The 20,086-nt window shown below is 41.3% G+C and overlaps 1 protein-coding gene across 2 annotated transcripts in view; it reads left to right on the forward strand.

The window, feature by feature from the left end:
- Positions 1–20,086, forward strand: part of ZNF326 (zinc finger protein 326) — a 33,253-nt gene that overhangs the window by 3,773 nt on the left and 9,394 nt on the right. The window contains exons 3-7 of one of the 2 annotated variants that reach the window (XM_078392217.1): positions 1,309–1,714; positions 5,468–5,597; positions 16,186–16,300; positions 18,012–18,159; positions 19,445–19,544. In XM_078392217.1, the coding sequence (XP_078248343.1) occupies positions 1,309–1,714; positions 5,468–5,597; positions 16,186–16,300; positions 18,012–18,159; positions 19,445–19,544 (899 nt within the window). Of the gene's footprint in view, positions 1–1,308; positions 1,715–5,467; positions 5,664–16,185; positions 16,301–18,011; positions 18,160–19,444; positions 19,545–20,086 lie in introns of both variants that reach the window. The other variant, XM_020794540.3, reaches the window with a different exon arrangement.

The raw sequence follows: 20,086 nt of genomic DNA on the forward strand, positions 1-20,086 counted from the left end.
CTCATTTATATTTTCTATGTATGTCAGCACAAAACTGCAGCTCTATATCCACATGTTCTCTTGCAATAATGAATATTGGAGAACAAAGAAACAGTGCTGTTCAAGACTGACTTTTATATCAAATGCTTGTATGTAGTTGTCTGTCCTGAGAATAAGGAACATCGTGTACCTACCATCTAGTAATCTGCATATGATTGGAGTTCACTGAATACAATTAATACTTGAACATTCTTTGCTGTTATAATGGACTGACTTTTAGATAGATGAAGTTTTGAATATGTAATTTTTTTGTGAGTGAGCTTTTAAAAAAATAAAATGGGTTATGATATTGTAGTTAAGGGTGGTATATGTAGACTTACCAAATTGTGCTTTTTAAGTAAAGGCTGGTATTTTTCATTTCATCTGAGTTAACAATTTTAATTTTTTTGGTGTGGGGAACCCTATGAATCCTTTCAGTGCAGGAATACATGGCATTGATGTTCCACTGCACATTGCCCTTTTCTTTTGCTAAATAAATAAATGTTGCATGTGATTTCTTGGGAATAGGTACCTGCATGTAATGCACAGTCTTCCCCTGTACCAATGGTACAGTTATATTGAAGAATTTACTTTGATTTTTCCATTTGAGGCACTTGTCTAGAACAGGAGTGGGCAGTGTGTGCCTCTCCAGACATTATTGGACTGAAACTCTCATCAGCCCTAGCCAGCATAGATAAGGAGTTTCAGCCCAACAACTAGAGGGACACACCTCTGCTTTAGAATCTGCTAAATGTAATAAAGAAGATGGGGCATGGTGGAAGATAGTAACCTTTATATTTGGAAGGTTATATCTTGCAAAAACCAGGGAATCTGAATAAATGAACTGTCAGGGCTTAAAAGGAAAAAAAATCAAGTTATAATAATTGCTTCTCACTGTTGGTACAGTACCTAGTTGAGGGAAAGCCTTTTAAATGCTGTAGAACTGTTAGAGGTGTTTTTTAAAAAATAATAGAACAGTTTTATTCTGTGCAGGTGTCAGCATTCTTATGACTAGGTCTGGGCACAAATAATGAGGTTTAAATATGTCAGTGTAAAGAAATTTCATGAAGTTCAGACATTCTGAACTTGAATATGATTTTTATGGAAAAGTGGCACAGATAGCTTTCTGTCTGGTCACAGCATGGAATTGCCCAGCCCTAATCAAGGCAAACCCTACCAAAGTAAAATATACAATGATTTTTAGTTGATAAATGTCAACTGATGACTTGTCTTGTGAAATGTTTAACTTTAGTAAGCTTACTTTGTTTTTCCTCACTGCAACTTTTCCAGGTTTGGACCTTATGAGTCTTATGACTCCGGGTCTTCTCTGGGTGGGCGAGATCTATACAGATCTGGCTATGGTTATAATGAACCCGAACAAAGCCGCTTCGGAGGTAGTTATGGTGGTCGATTTGACAGCAACTACCGGAATAGCCTTGACTCTTTCGGAGGTAGAAACCAGGGCGGGTCTAGCTGGGAAGCACCTTACTCACGCACAAAGTTGAGGCCTGGGTTTATGGAGGACAGAGGAAGAGAGACTTACTCTTCCTACAGCAGTTTTTCTTCACCCCATATGAAGCCTGCACCTGTAGGCTCTCGGGGGAGAGGAACGCCTGCTTATCCTGACAGTGGATTTGGAAGCAGAAACTATGATGCTTTTGGAGGACCATCAACAGGCAGAGGCCGTGGCCGAGGAGTAAGTACAGAATCTTTTCAGATTCTTTTCACTAGTCACTCTTTTAAACCCTTTAAAGACCATAGCATTTGAAATGAAAGGCACTGTATATCACAGTGTGCTTTTGGCCAAACTGTTAGGGTTGATGACCTTCCAATCCGGTTTGGTTTTTACCCAGAACATAGTACCCCGTCTCTCCATTGACAAGTAAAAGCATGAAGAGATTAGTTGCTAAGGCTTTATCAAATCTCTCCTTTTGTTTGAAAGGTGAAGATTCAGGCAATGGGTTTGGTCTAAAAGGGGTTAAAAGGAATTGCATTTTTCCTTGTTAACACTAGCATCTTGGCTAGTGGGAGAAGTCTTGAAACATTGTAAAGGTTGATTAGAACCTTTCTCAGTTTTGAGTAGCTTAAAGGTGCAATGTATATACTGTATAGTACTTAATATTAGGGGGTGAATGCTTTATTTTGTCCAGGTACGTAGTTGATTGTTTATTCACAGCACTCTTAGTTAAGTGTAAGGTTACAAGACTTACGTGGAGGGGTAGATGATGAGTAATTTAAAAGCATGGTTAAAGGGATGCCATCAACTTGAAAACTGATCGTTTCCTGATGAATGCTAACTTTGTGAACTTTATTGTTTAACCATTGTGATATAATTCTCTACAGCGTGTTCTTGCATGCTGGATACATTTCAGTATAATTTCAAAAGCACAGTTGAGAGATTTTTAATGTGTCAAATATTAGTAAGGAACAATAAACCAGACACACAATCTAAATAGTTAAAAACTTCTGTGCTCTTAGTGGAATATATCAGGTTTATAAGAATGTGATGATGTCCCATTAACTTAACTCACAATTCTGGATCTGATTTTTGTATAGTTAGTTTAGGGATTGAATCTACATATGCAGTCTTAAAACTCTTAATACATTTCAAAAAACTGGCCTTATAAAAATTATATAGGGCAAGATAATTTTTATTGGACTGTTTGCATGTCTTGTATATTCTTTCAAAATTGGTTTCATTGGTGTACCATGGTGAAGGGTACAACTGGCATAGTGAGGTTTAACCCACAAGACCATGAACAGAGCTAGGCTAGAAGAAAGTGAGGAGCTTTCTTGTAGTTTGGTAATAAGCTACTCTGTAGATTTGTCCAATCCTTGGATGCCAGTTGTTTTTTTAAAGGTAGGTTTATGAGCTTGAATAAGTGAAAATCCTAGGGAGCACTAGTTTTTTTTAAACTGTAAATAGAGGAATAACCTACTTGCTTTATGTAAAATGCATTGCACCTTTAATAGATTCTGGAAATAATTGCTTGTGCAAATGTAAATTGCCTAGAAAGTGTCCTTTAATTATGCATATGCAGTGTGGAGATATTGCTAGATGGTTCTTTAGGAGGGGCCAATTTGTAGACAAATTGAAATGTAAAACTTGTGCATGGACTTTGTTTGCATAATTATATGTTAATGATTTCTTATATTTTTTGGCCTGTTAAAGCTAAATGCTAGTCAAATTAGGGAAATGTTTTGCAGTTTTACTGTCTTTAAAATGTTTGACTTTTAATGGGAAAGAGCTGTTATATGGCAGTATGTTTATTTCTGCTTATATAATTTCACTCATCCAGTTAGATGAGTCTTTCTTGTAAACAGTTGTCATTTTAATTTGAACGTAGGGAAGGAGACTTTAAATTTTGATGTTCCACTGCTTCCTTCTCTTCAGTTTGCTCCTTTCTTCACTATCTTAATATCTACAGAATCAGTCCTTTGTAAGCTCTTGGCAGTGTCCTGCAGATGTATGAGATAGGAAAAGATTGAACAGCTTTTTCACAATATCAGTTGATATATGTTGATCCCTATTACAGCTATTGTCTGTTTTAGAAAGAATTTGCAGTAAGATTTTTTATTTTACTGTATTCACTGGCATAGCTCTTCTGTTCTAGAAAGGGGTATTTTGGTGTCCGCAGTCTGTGACAGTCAATCAGTACCTTAGTACTGGAGAAATAAATTTATTATTTAAGAAACACTCAAAGCATTGATTCTACTGGACTTTGGGGTAGCAATATAAAAGTTCTGGAACTTCTGAGGCCACAGGAAATATAGTATAAACCCAGAGAATTGTTTTTTCCTGAAAACAAATTGAAATTCTTGGAATAGTCATAGTGATCATTTCTTAAACTTAAGTTAACTTAAACTGAGGTTAGTGCTTGAGCAATATAAGCTATATCATTTATAACTTAGTTCACATATACAATTGTAATAATTTAATTTGGCATACTTCCACAAAGAAAGTTTGTTTAAATAGTTGCAGGCTGCTTTTTAGGTTAGAAACCTTTTGATGTAACGTGTTTTCTGTATGTTTGTTCAGAAATAAGACCCACTGTTTAGTGAAGCTGATTCCAGGTAAAGGTTTCTGGATAACTCAGTGACTTAGGTATCTTGCCTGCAGAGCCAGAGGTTGGGAGTTTGATTCCCTTTTAAAAATGATGGTATTCATATACGAATACCCCCACACATGTGGACATAACGAGGGGCTGGACTGTCCACTCATCTGTCCGTTGCTGCTGGCGGCTTTAGGCTCCCTTCCAATCGCTCCAGAGCTGGCAGAAGGAGGGAAGACAGGCCTCCCTGCCAGGTTGATGAGTGGCTAGTCGATTGTGAGCTCCGGAGCAATTGGAAGGGAGCATGGAGCCAGCAGCTGCAGTGTACGGGTAAGTGGACAGTCCAGCCCCAGGGGCCCAGACGCTTGTTATGTGCACCTTTGTGGGGATATTTGTATTCTTATATGAATACAAATACCCCCATCTCTATTCCCTATTATGTGTCCCAGAAGGAGAGCCAGTTTGTGCAACCTTGGGCAAGTTGCATAGTTCCAGAATGCCCCAGAAGGGAATCATAAACCACTGTTGAGTATTCTCTACCTAAAAAACCCTAAAAAGGGTTGCCATAAGTTGTAAATGACTTGACAGCACATAATAATTATTCTAGGCAAATATATGTAGACAGGCAGATTATATACATAGGTATGTAAAATATCAGTGAAGATTAATTCCAGATAGTAGTATGTAGTGTTAAAGCATTAGAAGGCAGTTTTTTTCTTACTTACATGGAAGTAAGGAAAGACCTATTGAGAATGGCACATACTTTTAGTAGACATACTGTTAACTTTGTACAAGCACAGTTGTGCCATATGTAAAAGGACAACTGCAAACATATAACCTATGGTACCTAGAAGTTTGTACCTGAATTAAAATAAAAAATAAAAACTATGAACTCTAGTAAACAAATGAAAGTATATTATTACAGTCAAAATATTTAACAAAGGCAGATATGATTCTGTTGAACTCAACATTTAGCTAATTACTTTCTAGTGTTGTAGATATCTATGCTCTTCAATAGAACCTTCTTTCAAATGAATTTCAGTAATTCTGAAGAAGATAATTTTGCAAGAGCATTTGCATCCCAGCAGAGAGTTTTTTAGAAACATATTTTGTTCTGTTTCGTTGAATTATCCGGAGAACCTGAAAAGAGGGAATTTAACTAAACTTCTGATATGATTTGCAATCTGGATTAAAGAATTTGCATAAGCAGAAATGCACTTGAAGCAAATACTTTGTGGTCAAGCAACTGAAAAACTATTAAGCTTGCATTTTGATGAGTGTTATCTTACTAGTACTGTCTTTTTTCTGAGTTAAAATATTTGTAAGTGCATTTGTGTAGGAGTTTGCTTACAATAAGCCACATCATTTTCTAATACTTGCTCTTCACCTATTTACAGTATATGGGAGACTTTGGAGGCATGCATAGACCTGGAATTGTGGTAGACTATCATAACAAACCGAGTTCTGCAGCTGTAGCTGCAAGAGGAATAAAGAGAAAAATGATACAACAGCCGTATAATAAACCAGGTGGGACATTTATCAAGAAACCCAAACTGACAAAACCTAATGTGAAGATGAACCAAAACCAACCTAGTAAGTAATTGAATGAAAGATGCAAATTACAGCACTATGTAATATTTTGTGAGAGGACACATTTATGATACTTTGCAGTTCTTCATTTTTAAAAGCTCAGAAGCCCATTCTGAAATGAGATATTCATAGAAATTGATCTTGGTGGTGCATATTAGATAATCTATTCTGCTACTTAGTAAAGTCACTTTATTAGCTTTGTGCCTATATACTCTGCTACCTAAATCTTTAGGGAGAAATTTATGTTATTATAACCCCTATGCCTTCTTTTATTGTGAAGACTACTTGCTAAATGAAATATTCTAAAACCATTGCTATGAGAAGAATTATTATAAAACTACAATCTGGCCTAAATATTTGAATGCTTTGGAAGTCTTGATAATTAGGTCAGATATACATAGATATATACACATTGTAAAAAATAGTTTTGACTCAGATGTGCTATTTTGCTCTTGCTCTGTGAATAAAAGTAGAACTTCTAAGACAGCAATCTGATATCTTGGCAGGTACAGGGGTGTCCATCCCTGCCCTGCATAGAGTCCTCATTCTGTCACCACTAGTGCCACCATGAGTACATCTCTTGCCGTTCATTTCTCTCTAAATTTCTTTGACCTTTCAGGGGGCGGGACACAAGTTATATGTACAACACTAACAAACACACACAACACTAACCTACTGTTTGCTGGTCTAGCCCAGTGGTTCTTCATCGTGGTCTTCTGTGAATGCACACATAAAGGGTTAAGTCAGCGCCAGCGTCGGTCCCTTTCGGAATCTTCTAGAGCTCTGCAAAGGAAACATAGTTAAACATTACCTACACTGCGCATGCTCCGCCCGCCCAAACCTCAGTTCCATTTCTCCGCTGTGTGAAATGGTTCCTTTCGCTTCGCTCTGCTAAAATTTCTTCTTTGGATTGCTTTTGCTGCGCTTTTTCGGATCTATTCTCCTGGTATTGACCTCGGATTGCCTACGGACATTGTCTTTTCTTTGCGGACTTGTTTGGGTATCGTGAGTGAAATTCCTTCCCTCCCTCCGGTTTACCCTGTTTTTTCCCGCCCTTTTTACCGGCTTTCCTGGCCCCTTGGATTCCTGCCTATGCCCCCTCCGCCATCCGGACCCTTTAGCCGTTGTGTCGTCTGCTCGGGCAAGATCCCTTTTCAGGACGGGCACGACACGTGTCTTTTTTGTCTGGGTGAATCCCATTCTCCCCAGAATTGTAGGCATTGCCAAGCGTTTACTAAGGCGGCATTGAAAGCTAGACAACAGCGCCTTAAGCTGCACTTGTGGGACTCTGCCCTATCGGCGTCCAAACCTTCGACTATGGAGCTCCCATCCACCGCCTCCCCGCCTGAACCCCAAGCTACTTCGGAGGCTACGGTTTCAGAGTTGCCTACTGCTCCTAAACCGTCCAAAAAACCAGCTAAGAAAGCGTCTTCTTCTAAGGCTGTTCCCATTAAGCCCCCCAAAAAGGCTAAGCCACCTTCGAAGAATAAGTTTTCCACCGATTATTTAGACGCCGTCGGGACTTCTCTCCCCTCTTTAATCTTGGATGATGCGTCCCGGGATAAAGAGTCTGTGTCGGAGGCGACAACTTCACTCCCTCCGCGACAGCCTGAGCCTGTTTTACCCCTTGGCGTACAGTCTCCTACGCCAAGCCAGCTTGTCCTTGCAACCACAAGCTTGGGTCTAGCCCCTTTTAGCCCTGTTTCCACCGGGCGGGCTTCAATGGCTCATTCCATCTCTCCGTCGCCGTCGAGAGCGAGTTCGCCTCCGGCCAAGAAAACGGAGAAAAAGAAGCACCTGTCTAAGGATCGACGTCGAGCGGCTCACAAAGAGGATCGTCATCGAAAATCCCGCCGCCGACGTCGTTCCTCCTCGGGGGAGCCGTCTTCATCTAGCCCTCACAGGAGGAAGTATCGTCGACGTCGACGACGCGACTCTTCCTCTCTCTCGTCGTCGTCGTCTTCATCCTCTGATAGACGCCATCGACGTCGACGGGTGAAATATGTCTACCTTTCCTCCTCCGGGTCTACTCCTCCCCGTCGTCGCAGACATCGTCGTAAACACGACGTCGACGACATTCATCGGCCAGTACCACTCCCTACCAAGCCGCCTGTTCCACCAACCCTACCCGCACCGCTTCCATCAGCGGGTTCGGCTGCGCCTGCGATTTCTGCTCCTACCGTCGGGGTCGAGCATCGACCTCGGAAAAGAGCCCACGAATCCTCATCTGATGATGACCAGCCCTTTTCATCACAGCAGTCGGGCTCCGATGACGACCTCCCTCCACAGCCTACACCTATTCCATTGCCAGTGGGGGAGACGGTCGAATCCGATACTGGTGATCCTCACGACCCCTCCCCCTCGGAGGACTTCTCTTCATATTCTCAAATGTTATCTAGACTGGCAAAGACCCTTAAACTACCAGTGGATGAACCCCCTCCTCCAGAGGAGGACCTTATTTTTGGGGACATCACCAAGGAACGTACTCCGCCTCCTAGTCTCTCCTATTTGCCCTCTTTACTCAAGATTATTAAAGAGCTATGGGATCGCCCATCATCTTCAATTCCCTTACCAAGGCGTACTGAGAATATGTATAAAATCATTGGAGACGACACTAAATTCCTTTTGAAACATCCTATTCCCAATTCTCTGATTGTTGAGACCAGCTGCTCAAAGCCTACAGGACGCTCGCATGTCATCCCCACCAATAAGGAGGGTAAAAAGTTAGAGATGATTGGGAGACGGATCTACTCTTTGGTCTCCTTTCTACTTCGCATCGCTAATTATCAAATGGCTTTAGGTGCTTACCAGAAACAGCTGTGGCTTAAACTCCTCCCAGGATTACAGCTGTTGCCTGATGATGTGCGGCAGGGCTATCTTAACACCTTTGAAGAGGCCCAAACGGTGTCCAAGCATCAGAGGATCGCCACTCGCCATTCCGTCGAGGCAGCAGCTCGTATCCTCGTCTCTTCGGTCACCTTACGCAGGCATGCCTGGCTTCGATCAGCAAATATTTTAGACGATGTGAAGTCAAAAATTGAGGATTTGCCATTCGATGCCTCTGGTCTGTTTAATGAAAAGACAGATAGTCACCTTGAAGATCTGCACAAAGCCAAAAAGACTGCTAAATCTTATTTCATTCAGTCTCAGCCGAAATTTACCAGGTACCAATGGAAAAGATCTCCTCACCAATTTGGTCAGTCGCAACCCTTTAGACAATTTAAACCTCAGTCTCAGCCTACGTCCTCACAGGGCAGTACTCCTACTTCCACCTACCGCGGACAGCCTTCTCATCGTCGTCAGTCCTTCAAACCACCCGCTAAAAAACATAAACAGTACCTTTGACTCCCTGCAGTTCCCCCCAACGCTCTCTGCCGTCACAAGACTTCATTCTTACCTTCCCAATTGGTCCACAGTTACAACCGACTCCTGGGTCCTTGGCATCGTTCATTCCGGTTACCGTCTGGAGTTTACCGAATATCCACCTTTAGGTCACGCAGAATATACATCTTTCGACCCTTTCTTGCAGGAAGAGGTTCGATCTTTGCTAAAAAAGCACGCCATCCGAAAAGTTCCAAGAAAGGACATTTGCAACGGTTTTTACTCCAGATATTTCGCCGTGCCCAAAAAAGGCGGCGGAATCCGACCTATTATGGACCTCCGAATTCTAAATACTTACCTTCGTCCTCGCAGATTTCGCATGGTCACCCTAGAATCCATCATGCACCTGCTGAAACAAAACGACTGGTTTGTGGTGATAGACTTGAAGGACGCGTACTTTCACATTTCAATTCATCCCAGCCACCGAAAATTCCTTCGGTTCATCTTTCTGGACACCATTTATCAGTACCAGGTCCTTCCATTCGGCCTGGCAACAGCTCCCAGAACATTTACAAAGTGCATGGCCCCTGTGGCAGCTTACCTGCGGCTCCACGGGGTCCAGGTCTTCCCTTACATCGACGATTGGCTGGTGGTCTCTCCATCCAAAAGCAAAGCCCTGCAAGACACAAAATTCACGCTTCATGTACTTCAGAACTTAGGTCTTCAAATAAACTACCAGAAATCTCACCTCGTCCCCTCTCAGACCGTAGACTACATAGGGGCAACCTTAAATGCTCTAGAAGGTCGCATTTTCCTTCCCCAGGACCGTATAACGAAGATCCTAAGGGCAGTACGGAAGTTCAAGCCGGGAGCAACGGTAACAGCGTTGCACGCCCAACATCTTCTGGGCTTAATGTCCTCCACAACACCGGGACTCGCCCATGCCCGTCTCAAACTCAGGTCACTACAGTCCTGGCTTCTAGCTCTGTTCGACCCTCTCGCCCATCATCAGCTGCGGCGGCTAAGAGTCACCCCAGAGTTAGCGCGCCAGCTAAGGTGGTGGACGTTCCTACCACATCTACAAGTGGGGCGTCCATTTCGTCCTCTCCGTCTCACGGTTCAGGTCACCACAGATGCCAGTCCCTCCGGCTGGGGGGCACATTGCGGCCCGCATCGAGTTCATGCGCTTTGGTCACCGCAAGAACGGCATTTTCACATCAATCACTTGGAGATGATAGCTGTTATCAAGGCTCTCAAATCTTTTTTCCCGATAGTACATGGTCGTGCTGTACAGATAGTCACAGACAACACCACAACCATGTACTATGTCAACAAACAGGGAGGCACACATTCCCAGTCTCTTCTATACCTAACAGTGACATTGTGGGAATGGTGTTACCGTCACCACATATTTCTAGTGGCGGTCCATGTAGCCACACAGGACAATGCTCTAGCAGACGAACTCAGTCGTCGGACTATGCAGATGCACGAATGGGAGCTCAATCTGCAAGTGTTTCAAGACCTGTGCCGCCGGTGGGGTACGCCTGTAGTCGATCTTTTTGCCTCACCTGTCAACGCGAAATGCCCTCTTTTTGCCTCCAGGGCGGGACTCGGCCCCCGCTCCCTAGGCGATGCCTTCATGATCCCGTGGACCAGGGGCCTCCTGTACCTCTTCCCCCCGTTTCCTCTGCTACAAAGAACACTAGTGAAACTTCAACAAGACAGATCAGAGGCGATCCTTGTCGCGCCTCGTTGGCCCAGACAACCGTGGTTTCCCACATTGATGTCAATGTCACTGGATTCGGTGAGGCTCCCTGTCTTTCCAGCCCTGCTTACCCAGGACAAGGGCAACATATTCCACCCGGATCTGCAGACGCTCCATCTCGCAGCGTGGAGGATATCCCCGAGATAAAAGAAGTCCTCGACAAGTCCAGAAAGGACTCCACGTCCTCGCTTTACGCATATAAATGGAAGGGCTTTCTTAAGTTCACACAATCTCGTGGCCTCTCATCCTGCCCAGTTGATCTCTCCACTTTGCTGCAATTTCTACGCTACTTATTTGACTTTAAGTTGTCTATATCTACACTGAAAGTATATATAGCTGCCATTGTTTCTTTCCAACCTAGGGGCTCGCCGGCCTCGCGTTTGTTTTCACATCCGACTGTGAAGGCATTCCTTAAGGGACTTGTACATCTACGCCCACCAGTGAGGCCTCCACTTCCCCAATGGTCTCTCCATTTGGTACTGCAGTCCCTTATGCGACCCCCCTTCGAACCTTTGGCGACCTGCGATTTAAAACTGTTGTCTCTCAAGGTGCTGTTTTTAGTTGCTATTACCTCTGCTCGTCGGGCCAGTGAGTTGGCTGCTCTCCGAGCTGATCAACCTTTTCTCCAATTTTTTCCAGATAAAGTTGTTCTCCACACGGATATTTCTTTCTTACCCAAAGTGGTCTCTGCTTTTCATCTCAACCAACCTCTTGTGCTACCTACACTGTTTGCTTCTCCTACATTGGACATAGAACGCATGCTCCACACACTGGATGTTAAGAGGGCCCTCGCCTTTTATGTTTCCAGGACCAAGGACTTTCGTTCTTCTCCCAGGCTTTTTCTTTGCTACTTTGGACACAAGAAGGGCCTTCCAGCTTCTCCATCGTCACTGTCTCGGTGGCTTGTTTCTACAATCTCTTTAGCTTACCAGCTTCATCATTTGACACCTCCTGAACACCTCCGCGCTCACTCAACGAGGGCTGTGGCGTCATCTACTGCTCTTCTTCACGGCATTGATCTTCCCGATATTTGCCGCACTGCCACCTGGTCTCAGCCGTCTACTTTTATTACACATTACCGGCTCGACGTGAGAGCTAAGAAAGAGACCAGATTTGGGAGAGCTGTATTGGCTTCCGCTCTACAGTGACGGCCCGCCTGCCGGTGAGTTAGCTTGTCAGTCACCCTTTATGTGTGCATTCACAGAAGACCACGATGAAGAAAGTGGGGTTACTTACCTGTAACCAGGGTTCTTCAAGTGGTCATTCTGTGAATTCACACATGCCCGCCCTGCCTCCCCACTTCCGTCACTGTTCTTAGCGAACCCACACTTTTTTGTGGCGGATAAATGGAACTGAGGTTTGGGCGGGCGGAGCATGCGCAGTGTAGGTAATGTTTAACTATGTTTCCTTTGCAGAGCTCTAGAAGATTCCGAAAGGGACCGACGCTGGCGCTGACTTAACCCTTTATGTGTGAATTCACAGAATGACCACTTGAAGAACCCTGGTTACAGGTAAGTAACCCCACTTTCTTAATCTTTTTGAAAGAAACGCCCCCTTGAGCCATTGAGGAAGTTATCAGCGCCCCCCCTCCCTGCGGTGATGATATCTATTTATTTATTTATTTATTTATTTATTTATTTATTTATTTATTTAGACACTTAAATCCAATGACCCCTGAAAACAAAATTAAATTCCAAGAAAATGAAATGCCCCCCAAAAAGTAACATTTAATGATTTAGTTGCAAGTGAATTTTAAGACGCAAAAAGAAATATAAAAAGGGCATAAAAACAAATGCAGGAACTAAAAATTTCAAAACAAAAAGTCTGAAACTAAATTAAAATTGGATGAAAATATATATTCATGCACACTGTAAAAAGGCTGCAGCCATCTTCACAGGTTTGGCTTGCTCCAGCGCCCCCTACCTCCCCCTTCTGCTCCAGTGCCCCCACGCCGCCCCTTTTCGTTCTACCGCCCCCCTGAAAAATGAAATCGCCCCCTGGGGAGCATTATCGCCCACGTTAAGAACCACTGGTCTAGCCTAGCTGGTCACCTGACTAGCAGCACCCAGCCATTTAATCAAGCAGTGCGGTGCCTGCTTGCCTGCCAGACAACCACCAGGGATCTAAAGAATAAAGGAATTAAGAATTGCACACAGAAATATTAGCTTTGTTCTCCCCCCCCCCCTGCCCTGGCCCACTGTGGTACTAAAGTGAGTCCACTTCTAGTTAAATTAGCTAACACCAACACCTACCCCTACAACCTAGGGACATTCTGGCACAGTCATAAATTCCGCAGCAATTCAGTATGGAGGGCAACAACAGCTCAGCACAAGAATCGTTCAAAGAGTGCTCTTCACTGGTTTCATCCCTTTTACAGATTCATATTTCCTGCCCCCGCCTCATGAATGCTCTGATTGGCTGCTGACATTTAGTTTTGCTTTTTTTTGTTTCAAGTAACATCAGTGGCATTATTTAAGTGACTTTTCTGGCATTGAACTTCCTTATGTTTTGTAGTTACTGAATATTCCATTATTAGTTGATTTTAAATAGATAATTTCCAAGCTGTTTTTCCTCATAAGCTTGTCATGTTTATTTTATTTATTGATTGATTTGATTTGATTTATACCCCGCCTATCTGCTTATTAAAACAGGTAAACATCTGTTTCTAGGAGACGAACGTTTCACATACTAATCCATGATTTCAGACCCCTGAAAATAGCAAGAAAATTTAACACAAAGGGTGAAGTGTTGTCCTAAACTTCTTTCCCTGATGTGCTCTTGTTGTAGACAGTCTGCATAATATAAGGAATGTTGAGATTTTAATACAAATTGTTTGGAATACCTTGTCTTGAAAAACTGGGTGTTTCATACTGTTTAATAAGAATTTTGTTAGATGATTATGCACTGTTTTTGTGCTGCTCTCACTAACAAACTGAGTATTATTTTCGTTTGTCACTCAAACAAAAAAAATCAGATTATTTTAAGTGTGCTTAATATATTTGGATTCATCAGTTAATAGCACCTTGAAGAAATTCTTTCATCTAGCCATTCAGATAGATAAAGAATTAGGCCTGAAAGTAGGAGTCCCAAGATCATATTAGAACTAGATCTTCCATTCTGCTGGACTGTGTTAGGTTAGTTATCTCCTGATCTTATGAGACAAGATGCAAGCTCTCTTTCCCTGCAGAATCCAGATACAGCTTTTGCAGCAGTTAAAGATAGTTGGGAGCAGAGCTGTCTGTCAGTGGGTCATGAGTTTTCTTTCTCTGTGGTTTCTTTACCTTGAAAATTCACACACATACTCCTTGCAGCAATTCAACTTGGAGCAAAAGATCCTATTAGAGAAATGAAAACTTAGCTGCCATGTGGGAGTTTAATCCATGGAACAGGAGGCTATGGTCTAAATCTAAATATGCCATAGGTTACATCTGGCTTGTGGTCTAATAGTTTTCCATCTCTTCAGTAGGGTACCTGTGCTGTATGCATAGGTGCATGTATGCATGCAAATAATTTACATTATATATATATTTAGTTAAATAAATATTTACTTATTTATAAATGTAAAGAGCTCAGTGCAAAGGTGTATTCTCAGATTTGAAGAATTCTGGACTGAGGAATTTGTTTTTAGAACCAGAACTTATCAGAGCTATATACTTTTGCATTAACTGTTGTGTTTTACTGTGGTTGATCAGCATTTGGCAGTAAGAAATCATTGCAAAAAATCTACTGCCAGATCCAGATTTACCTTTTGCCCACCCTTGGATTAGAGGTCTACTCTATTACTATGGACTGTCACCTCCTAAAGTAATTGCAAACTGTTCTGTTTACTGTTCGTATATTGGATGCAATTTAGTGATCAGAAATTTGATCATCATCAAGTCCTATGCAGAGCACATTGGGCAGCAAGTGTTTTCCAAGGAACCCGATCATTTGCAGCTTTTTGGCATCGTCCCAAGGAACATTAATGGTTTTGAGATCTTCCTTGAGTGTTTGATGCCACGTTTTTCAAGACCAGCCTTTTTTCTTTTTACTCAAGGAGGTATCCACTGTAGTGCAGTTTTCAGGTGCCAGTCTTTAGACATATGTAGAATGTGGCTGGCAAGTTGCATTCAACATCCTTTCACAGTTGTTGACAGATGTTTTGTGTCTGATCTTTTTAGTATTTCTTCATTAGTGATACGAGGATTTTTCTAAGGCAACATTGTTGGAAGACATTTAATTTTTTAGTTGTATTGGCTGTGCTTTTCCAAGTTTCACTGGCATATATTGCAGTAGGTATAGCAATACTCTTACAGAGTTTTATCTTTCTGATGATACTTATGACTGTTGTTGACCAAACTGAGTGCATGTGTTGAAATACAGCTAATGCCATTGAAATTTGCAGTTGACGTCCTTGTGTGTGTCTCCGTCAGTAGACATAATGCTGCCAAGATAAGTGAATTGCTGAACTTGCTCTATAGCCTTGCTGCGGGCATTTATAGGCATGCTATCTTGGACTCCTCCAATCTGCATAAACTTAATATGTTTAGTATTTATACATAGGCCAATCTTGTTGGCTTTACTGTCTAGGCTGGTGGTCATTCCTTGCAGGTATGCTCTTGTTTCACCAAGCAGTGTGATGTCATCTGCAAAATCTAAATCTGTTAGGCAAATTCTTGCCTAACAGAAATTTGATAGCTGATCAATACCTGTTTTTATCACTTTTACCTATCTTAATAAGGCAGGCATGATTCAAAGAGAGAACATCTGTTGGCTGCTTGAGAATCATGGCCCAGTTGGCATTTAATCATCCCATGTCCATTTAGATTAGGAATTTAAAGCCTACCTGCTTAGGAAAGGAGGGAATCCATAACATCTCATTTGGAACAAGATTTTTGAAGTTTCTTTCTTCAAGTATGCAGCCATAATGTTGAAAGAATAAGGAACATTCTCAAATTTTGATATTTATATTAAAACCCATGATTGTCAGACATTTTGGGGGAAAGATCAAGAAACCTATAATTGGTGCAGGTATACATAGCATAAAAATTGATCTTTCTATTTTTCAGAATTTTAGAAATGCATGTTTTTTCTTTTTCAAGCCTTCTATTTTGTGAGCTGTCTTCACAATAAAACCACAAATTTGATGCAGCAATAAATTTGAAATCTTAGTTCTACACATCATTCTGTATTCTAACTTAGTGTTGCTAGTATGTAGGCACAATGGGGTTAGGCTGGCCTTAACTCTGGATTTAACTTTTGTCAGCATAACCCTTAGAGATTGTGCTGAAATGTTTAGATACTGCCTTTTCCTTTAATTAAACTAACCATTGATTGTATTCCTCCTCATGAGACTATAAATAATGTTTGAAAGGGAGTTATAGGATAAACTGAACTTCACATTTCCCCCTAGGTGCAGTCTAGAACTCAGATATTCATTCAGCTCTTAATTGTTTTTAGGTGTCAAACCAGAAGTGAAAAATGAAGAAGAAGAAAAACGTCGTATTGAGGCAAGACGAGAGAAACAAAGGCGTAGGAGGGAGAAAAACAGTGAAAAGTATGGTGATGGTTACAGGTTTGTGGTGAAAATGTCATGAATTTGTTCCCAGCTACCATTCATAAGCATGTAAATGGCAGGAGTCTCTCCCTTAAGCTCCCTTTTCTTTGCCTGCTCTGTAGTGTCTTCTTTCTGAATCCCAGTGTCATGCAGACATTGTGCTGTACATTGGGAACGTGGTCACAGCTCTGTGTTTCATGGGGCACTATAAGCCATTATATCCTCAGCAGTCAGAAATGTCCAAAGAATTCGCTGCAAGAACAGAATGCCTATACACTGTGTTAAGGAATCTTGTAGCTGATTGGCATTTCAGTACTTCAGTGAAGAGAATGATGTGCTTAGTTTTGTTGTATACAGTTGCATAATTTCTTCAATTTTGTGAACTGGTGTAGTGAGCAAAAATGAGTTATGCATAAAGAATGTAATAATTCAGCTCTTACCTTGACTACAAGTTAATTGCAGCCTTAAAAGCTGTGAATACAGTCTCCTGTCTGCCGGATGGAGAAATAACCCTACTTTGCACTGCTATTTTAAAAGTCAATGAGACAGATATGTTGAGACACTCTAACATTTGAAATACTATATACAAATACAAAATATTATTTTTATGACAAGTTTAATGTTTGGCATGAAAATGTCATTCAGTAAGAAAAATGTTATTGAATAGTTGTCCAATTCCATATAAGCTTTTGATAATCTTTTTAGGCATTTTGTGTGTGTTCTGATAACATATTCCCAAATTAAGCCCAAACTAAAGATGAGAAACACAGATTGTTTTCCTTTCCTTATAGTGTAAAGTGACTAAGGATCTTGGGTCAATCTATTACATTAATGTTGTAGGTTTCTATTGCATTGAGATTTCTGTGCAGGTGACGTCTTCTGCTTCTTTACTCCAGATGTTAAATAATATAGCTATGTGTCTACATCAAAAGATTTATGTCATCTTACACAGTAACTACTATATTGTGACGTGAGTTTTTGTGGGCATAAGTCCATGAAAACAAAGCTGCATTTGAAGTGCTCTAGTCCACAAAATCTTGTGCCACAGTAATGAATTTTAAGATGCCATAAGGTTATTTTTCAAAGCTCTATTTGTAATACGTTACTGAATTAGTTGTTGTTCTATAAATAGCTCTTCTAAAACTAGCAACGACAATTTTGATGTTTTATCACTAGCTAATCCTTTGCTGTATTCTAATACTGCTTTGGAAAATGCTTTCCTTACAGGAAATAAATAGGTCACATATTAGTAGTCAAAGATAATAAAGAGTTTTAGTTGTAGTTAATGGACACATTGCAAACTTAGAATAGCAGGCCCTACACCGTTATCTCAAAATGCTTTGAAACTTACCTTTTTTCTTAGTACTGTCCTTTGAGAAATGCCGAACTATTTCAGAGAAATGGTTTCTGTGACTTGCAGAGTCATGAAACTGATTGTTAAGGTCTTTGGCACCCAGTTTTGCAGTGCAAACCAGAACAGATTTACTTAAATGTAGGGCCCTGGAATTCTGTGGGACTTGCTTTCTATATGTGGAAAAAAAATTGCACTTAATCTGAGATGTCAATACCATGAGCCTATACTTGAATTACTTCATCAGAACTGTTTCTATTTGTATTAGCATATAGAGTTTTGAAACTGAACTGTTGATGTTAATGAAAAAGCTTTAGGAATTTGAGGATTTAAACAAATATGATAATATCTATGTAATGTGCCTGTATCTCCTACTAGAATGGCATTCACCTGTTCATTCTGTAAGTTTCGAACGTTTGAAGAAAAAGACATTGAAGCGCATCTGGAAAGTCCTGTTCATCAGGAAACATTAGATCATATTCAGAAACAAACAAAGTTTGACAAAGTTGTGATGGAGTTTCTGCATGTAAGTAGCTGTGTTTTCTAAATCCTGTTACTGGTTAAATATTGATTTAAAAAAACACATCACGGTGGTTTTAATAGTCAGAGGTAGAAACTGAACAAAGAACAGCACAAATTGGAAAAAGTAAAAGCAATGCAGATTTTTTGTAAGTAAGGATATCATTAATATATACTAAGAAGATATTTATTTTTATATTATATTATTATTATATTTTATATTATATTATGGAGTGTATTGCATATTTGCAAGGAATGTTTCACTGGGGCTGAAGTTTGGTTTCCTGATGTGGACTCCAGACCCCCAACCCTTCTAACACAGATGTATGCTTGCTCTCTCTGTCTCTCTGTCTCTCTGTCTCTCTCTCTCTGTCTGTCTGTCTGTCTGTCTTCTCAAAAAAGAAAGTCAGTGTTCAAAAATGTTCACTTGCCTGTTTTGCTTGGCTATGACCAGGAGTGTCCATAAAAGCTGGGATTCATAAAGCTGGTTAAGTTTCGTGGGGTGGTTACTCTTGATTAGTGGATTTCTTGACTTCTTGGAACATTGAATGAGGTATTCCTTTTCTCCATTGCAGAGTGCTCTTTAAATATTTATCAGTTATAAAAATAGTTTGGATTACAGTCTGTGAGATAAGTTGGTGGAACGAAAGTATAATGGCACTCTGCCATTCCGGAAGAAAAGTCTATCCTATGGTGGGCATATTTTGCTGAAGGCAACGTTTTATCCTTCAGTTGTTGAGCTGCAAATCTTCTTAGCATAGCCAGTATACCAAGTGTTGATGGATAGCAGGAATTGCAATCTGGTAACAACAGAAAGGGACGTGGTGGTGCTGTGGGCTAGACCGCAGAAGCCTGTGCTGCAGGGTCAGAAGAACAGCAGTCGTGAGATCGAATCCACGTGATGGAGTGAGCTCCCGTCACTTTGTCCCAGCTCCTTGCCAACCTAGCAGTTCGAAAGCATGTAAAAATGCGAGTAGGTAAATAGGTACCACCTCGGTGGGAAGGTAAAACTGTGTTCCTTAGTTATGCTGGCCACGTGACAATGGAAACTCTTCGGACAAACGCTGGCTCTACGGCTTGAAAACGGGATGAGCACCGCCCCCTAGAGTCGGACACGACTGGACTAAAAATGTCAAGGGGAACCTTTACCTTTTAACAACAAACGGTACAGGTTGCCCCCCCCCAATAGTTCTTTGATTCTGCACATATTAGTCTGATCACTTTAGAGTATAGGAGGTGAACTTGAGATAAATGATTATCTTTTATTTCCTCTATGTGAACTTGTATTCTAGGAATGCATGGTGAATAAATTCAAGAAGACTGCTATGCGTAGGCAGCAGACTATTAGTCAAATGGAAGCTGCTCAGATTGCTGAAAAAGATGTAATGGAAGGCAAGTAATCTGTGAAAGTGTCTCAATTATGGTAGCACACCAATTTTATGATGCAGGTTCAGTGTGGAATGATGCATTGCAGAGCCTGTATTTCCAAATCCTGGTCACCATTTTCAAAAGCCAGACTCCTGCCTTCTCACTTTGCACTTTCACCCCAGACTGCTGATAGTGACCTATGTGAAAGCTGGGTAATTGAGTTAGCATGGAGAGAAGTTTCTTTTTCTTAGCTGACAGTTGTAGCTTAACTAGCACTTTTGTTTTGTTTTGTTTTGTTTTGGGAGTAAGGATGATAAGGATGAATTTGGTACCATTGTGTAAGTTTCCACCTGCCCTCAAGAAGACACTCATTAGGCGCATAAGAAAGAAACCTAGTTTGGCGGCTGACGAAATTGGCAATTATAGGCCCGTCGCCAACGTTTCTTTCATGAGCAAAGTGGTGGAGAGGGTGGTGGCAGATCAGCTTCAGGCACACTTGGATGAAACAGATGCCCTGGATCCATTCCAGTCGGGTTTCAGGCCGCAACACGGTACAGAGACGGCAT

The sequence above is a fragment of the Pogona vitticeps genome, chromosome 4 (assembly GCF_051106095.1).
Source record: "Pogona vitticeps strain Pit_001003342236 chromosome 4, PviZW2.1, whole genome shotgun sequence".
Classification (NCBI taxonomy): Eukaryota; Metazoa; Chordata; class Lepidosauria; order Squamata; family Agamidae; genus Pogona; species Pogona vitticeps.